Genomic DNA, 4,766 nt, shown 5'->3' with positions numbered 1-4,766 from the left:
GGCTGTAGCTCTCCCGAAGAACAGTCCCCCCACCCCACTGTGTCTTCCCTCACAGCTATCTCAGACCTGAGCGGGACGTCCAAATGTGAGCACTAATCCCTATTTGAGACTATATTCCTGTCCCAGCCTGCTCTCACTATTTCGCATGCTTTGCGTGAACCCCATCTGCCAGAGGAGGCACCCCAAAGCCATCTGGGATGAAGGTGTGGGATGGAGTTCCTCTGATGTTTCCAGTCCTCCCAGGAAGTTAAGAGACACCTTCAGGTATTTGGTTATTTTTAATAGTATAATAGATACCAGCAACTGTACAGGGCACAAGAGCCAGAAGGGATGAAACTTCACTGGTGGAAGCTACAGTGGAGTCTACAATCTCTCTGGGGCCCTGTGTCCTCCTCTTCCCACCCTCACTGAGCCCCTCACATTGGCATGTCCTGTAGGTACAGCTGCTCGCTGATGGTCCTGCATGTCCTCTTTCCCCTCCATGGAGATGTCTGCAAGGATAACCTGCTGAATCTGGGGTGGGAAAGATAGATGTCAGAGCTCAGAGCAGTGATGGAACAGGAGGCAGGGGGGAGTTCGTTGGCCCTGCACCACCAGAATGGACTTTTGTGGGTGAGCCCAATTTCAGGGCAAGGGCGAGTAAAACCACACTGTGGCCACGGGTTGATCTGCACCTCCTGCCCCAGCCTGCCTGGCTGCTCCTCCTCCTGCCCCCATAGACACGTCTTTGGATGATACAGGTTTGCCTGATGTCCCCTGCCCATTCCCTGTGCCCAGGAGGGAAAAGGAAGGTGTCTGCTGGGCACATCGATTTCCATCCCCTCCCTTTGGGCAGCTGAGTTATTCCTGCTCCTCTTTCTGGGCAGGGAGAAGGGGTCTGGCTTGGCTCTACCATGTTCAGTTGTCCAAGGCTGTCATTCACCGGCACGTTCTGTTTAGCTTTCATCTGCTTTTTGGCACACTGGAAGAGGTTGAGGGTGGCCATCCTGATGATCCCCAGCTCCAGGGTCTTCTTGGTACTTGTTTTCTGGATGCCAGCCCAGCAAGTCTCCTGAGATGGGAGGAGACATGCAACATGGGGACATGCCCCAGCAAAGATGCTGCTTCAGCACTGGAGACCCTGGCTTGGAGACCCTAACTTCAGCACTCATCTGTTTTGCTAGGAAGAACCTGTCCTTGCCCAGGGCTGCGGTGGTTCAGCTTGGTGTGGTGGAAGCAGACCCAGGAACCACGCAGAACCCTCCCCATGTCTGTGCCAGCTCCTGCAGTCCTCACTGTCAGGTCAGGTCCTTGCTGCCCAGCAGGGCTGGCTGGTACCCTGGGAGCAGCACATCCCTCTGCTGGCCTCCCAGACCGGGTGCTTTCCAGCTTTGCCTGATGGGACCCAGCTCCTGGAGCCTGGAGCCTCCAATAGTGAGTTTGGCTGGGCCCCCTCAGGGCAGTGCAAAGGGAACAGAGGTCAGCAGAGCTGGAGCATTTCTGTGCACTAAGCATTGGCCACACACTGATGTGCCTCATTACAGCCCAGTTTAGCACCAGCCTGGTCACTTCTGGACCGGTGAGGAGGGAGGAGAAGGGATAAGCCCTGGTGGGCAGATGATAAAAATTAACAACATGAGTCATGACCCATGAAGACCACGAGATATGACACACTGAAGCCCAGTGACAGGGATGAAGCTGCATGGAATAGTGAATGGAAACAAGTATGAGCAGGCTGGACAAATCCAACGGGCATGTGGTAGAGGAGGCTGGGGTTTTGTGCAAAGACCTCCACAAAGCCTGGTTTGCTGATCTCTTTTGACCGTGAGTTCAAACAAGGAGTGAAAGATCTTGATGGCTTTGTGAGGAGAGCCTTGTTTTAACATGTGCTGTAACATGCTCCAGACCTGCTCTGTCATTCTTTATCCTACAACCCCTTGGAAGGACGAAATTACACATCTCCTCCAATCACAAAGGCTGCTACTGGGCCTTGCTGTGACCCCATGGCTTAGAGGTGAGCCATCAGCTGGTCTTAACACAGCCATGCCCTGGAGATCCTCCCCTGCCCACCCCACATTTCCTCACCCAGAACTGGACGTCTTCTTTAGCCTGGTCAAAACATTGCTGGAGCTCCACCAGCTCGTTTATGTAGTGCAGGATCTCGGCTTCTTTCTCCTCTGTGTACTGGTCCAGGAACACCCTGGCTTGCTCGGACATTTCCTTGTGTCTCTGTTGCAACTGCTCCAGGTCCTTGTACACACTCAGCAGCGTCTTGTAGCGTGAAACGACTTCTTGGATGTCCTCAAACTGCAGCACAGGGCTCCTGGTGTTAGTGATGCCCCTGCCATCCCCTCATCATGATTGCATGTCTCTTGCTGCTCAGCACCCTGCCCTGACCAGGGACAACATTTCCCCCTGCTGAAAGATCTTCTCTTCTTGGCAAGACTATTGTCCCAGCTGGTTTGTGGACTTGGTCCTGGTCCCTGGATGATGACATCCCACTGTGCCGGTCCCAGAGCTGTCACTGCTGGAAGCAAGGGGAGATCTTGCACCTCTTCCCCAAGGAGCAGTGCAATGACAGAACACAAAGCACAGCTGCAACTGCTGAGCCAGCTGGACACTGGAGGGGGCAGCTGGGACTGCAGGCGTATGAGCAATGCATGGAGTGATGTTCAGGCATCCTGAGAGGGGGCACAGCTTTTGTGATGACTGCCTAGGCTCCCATACCCAGGCAGCTTTTCAATTCTCCCAAACCATCAATGTGACATGAAAGAGACACCAAGGGGTCCCCATTCCCCTCAGCCCTTTGCTTGTCTCCTTTCTAACAGTTTTTCTTTAGTTTTCTTAAGCTTTCACCTCTCTTCTGGTTCTCCTCACCTAACTCTGCTCACCTTGGCTCCCCTTGGTTGCAAGGACCTACATCACATGCCATCTGGGGCCTCTGGGTTTGAACAAGTGTTATGATTTCCCTGGACTTGCTTTATCTCCTCTAGGTTCAACACCCACATAAGGCCCTCCCCGAGGCCATGATGTGTCTCTCTCATGTCCAAACTCACCTGTGAGATCTTCACCACATCCTCCAGGTATTTTTTGAAGATGGAGTACTTCTGCACTTTGCTGTAGAGTTTCTCATGCTTATTTCTCCAGACTTCCAGTTCCCTTTTAGCTCTCAAAAGCTCAAACTCCTTTTGTATCTTCTTCTCTCTCTCTTTGGTTGCTTTCTTCAGAGTTTGGTCTCGCATCTTATCATCTTCCTGGTGATGTTTCCCCCAGCAGCACACACCCAGAGAGGGGAAGGAAGGCATGGGAAGATGGAGCTCGGTCACTCAATAGCACGGGGAGGATGTACCTTCCCAGAGGAGAGGTTAGTCCTGGAGCAGCCACCCCTCTTGCATCGATCCCCCAATGTGGGACAGATCTCTCATTTTCAGACCTGCTGGTGTCTGTCCCTGCAGGACACCTGAGTGTCGACAGTGGGGACAGGCTGAGCCCCTTCTTGGGGGGAGATCACACTGGTACAGGGCAAGGTCCCTCCTGCCCCAGCCCTAGGAGTGCTTCCTGCATGCGTGGTACAAAATCCCGTGCCCTGCTAGTGCTGTTCCTCACAGCTCCAGGCTCCAGGGGGGCTCGGGTGGCCCCAGGCTGTCTCCCAGGGCAGGAGGCGGTGTGCGGTGCTGACCTTTACGATCCTCAGGGATTTCTCCATGTGGGTTTTCACCTCAGCCTCCTGGGCGTGCAGGTCCCGCCACCCACAGACCAGGGCTTTCATCCTCTCCTTGAACTCCTGGCAGCACAGGGCGAGTGTGACTCGGCTGCTGGCACCCGCAGTCAGACCCTGCCCCCTGCTGCCCTCCAACAAACCCTCCCAACCATGCCCCATCACCCTCCCAGCTTTTCACCTCTTTCTTCGCCTCCAGAGCCTTTTGCATCAGTTTGGATTCTTTCTTCTTCTCTTGGAGGTGGGTCAATAGGGACAGGGAGTCCTCCTCTGCCTGTCGCGGTTTCCTGCACAGACGGTTTCCTCGAGGTTACGTGCTGCTCCAGTGCCTCGGCAGGGTGGGGGTTGTTCTGCCCTCACAGTCCTGAGTGGGATGATGGGGCACAGCATCCCAGCCCTCGTTTAGATCCTATCTGGCAGCATGGCACCCCCACCCTCCCCAGCAGGGATCCTGCTGACTGAGCAAGGGGTTGTTACAGGGAGGAACAGGGCTGGGGAAGGGAGCTCCAAGAGGAGACTGGAGTAGTGAAGACAAGGGATGTGAGTTTGCCATGGCAGGGGAAGGAGGGTTGGTGGGGACAGGAGGAGGGATGGGAGAGGGTGGAGGAGCCCCTTCACCTCTGCAAGTGCAGGATGTTCTGCCCATATTCGATGTGGAAATAGTCCAGCAGGTCCTCGTCCTCCATGGTGGCCATTGCTCCAGCCACGGGCAGGGCCAGGTCTCCCCAGCACCGCTCCTCTCCCAGGTCAGAGCTGCCCTGCAAGCCCTGGCAGCGCGTGTGGAGGCAGCTGGGTAGTGGGTGAGCCCCTGCGTGCCTCTGGCCTCTGCCTTGCCCCTGTTGTACCGAGGCCACCAGCTGCTGGTGGCAGTTGCATGGAGTGGCTGCGGGGGGGGGGCTGGTTGCCTGGACACGGCAGCGGGGACTGACCACTGTGTCCAGGGCCTGGGCTCTGGGAAGCTGAACCAAGGTAAAGTCCTTTCCTCTCATTTTCTCTGCTTTTCCCCTGCTACAATTCACCCTCTGTGTCCTGTGGCCTCTGCTCTCTTGCACAGGCGTTGCAGTGCTCC

At 55.4% G+C, this 4,766-nt stretch overlaps 1 protein-coding gene across 1 annotated transcript; it reads right to left on the bottom strand.

Annotated features, from left to right (window-relative positions):
* Nucleotides 1-420: 420 nt before the first annotated feature.
* On the bottom strand, nucleotides 421-4,392 carry CCDC42 (coiled-coil domain containing 42; the record flags this gene model as incomplete). The annotated part of the gene is made up of 7 exons (XM_010017609.1): nucleotides 4,316-4,392; nucleotides 3,879-3,984; nucleotides 3,659-3,763; nucleotides 3,036-3,233; nucleotides 2,065-2,286; nucleotides 893-1,051; nucleotides 421-513 (listed from the first exon to the last, which is right to left on the bottom strand). Coding segments are annotated over exons 1-7 (960 nt in total), but the record flags the coding sequence as incomplete, so codon positions are not given.
* Between the last annotated feature and the right edge of the window lie 374 nt (nucleotides 4,393-4,766).

The sequence above is a fragment of the Nestor notabilis genome, unplaced genomic scaffold (genome assembly GCF_000696875.1).
Source record: "Nestor notabilis isolate BGI_N333 unplaced genomic scaffold, ASM69687v1 scaffold5437, whole genome shotgun sequence".
Taxonomy (NCBI): domain Eukaryota; kingdom Metazoa; phylum Chordata; class Aves; order Psittaciformes; family Psittacidae; genus Nestor; species Nestor notabilis.
Note: the sequence above shows the minus strand (reverse complement) of the source record. Positions and strands in the feature narration are given on the sequence as shown.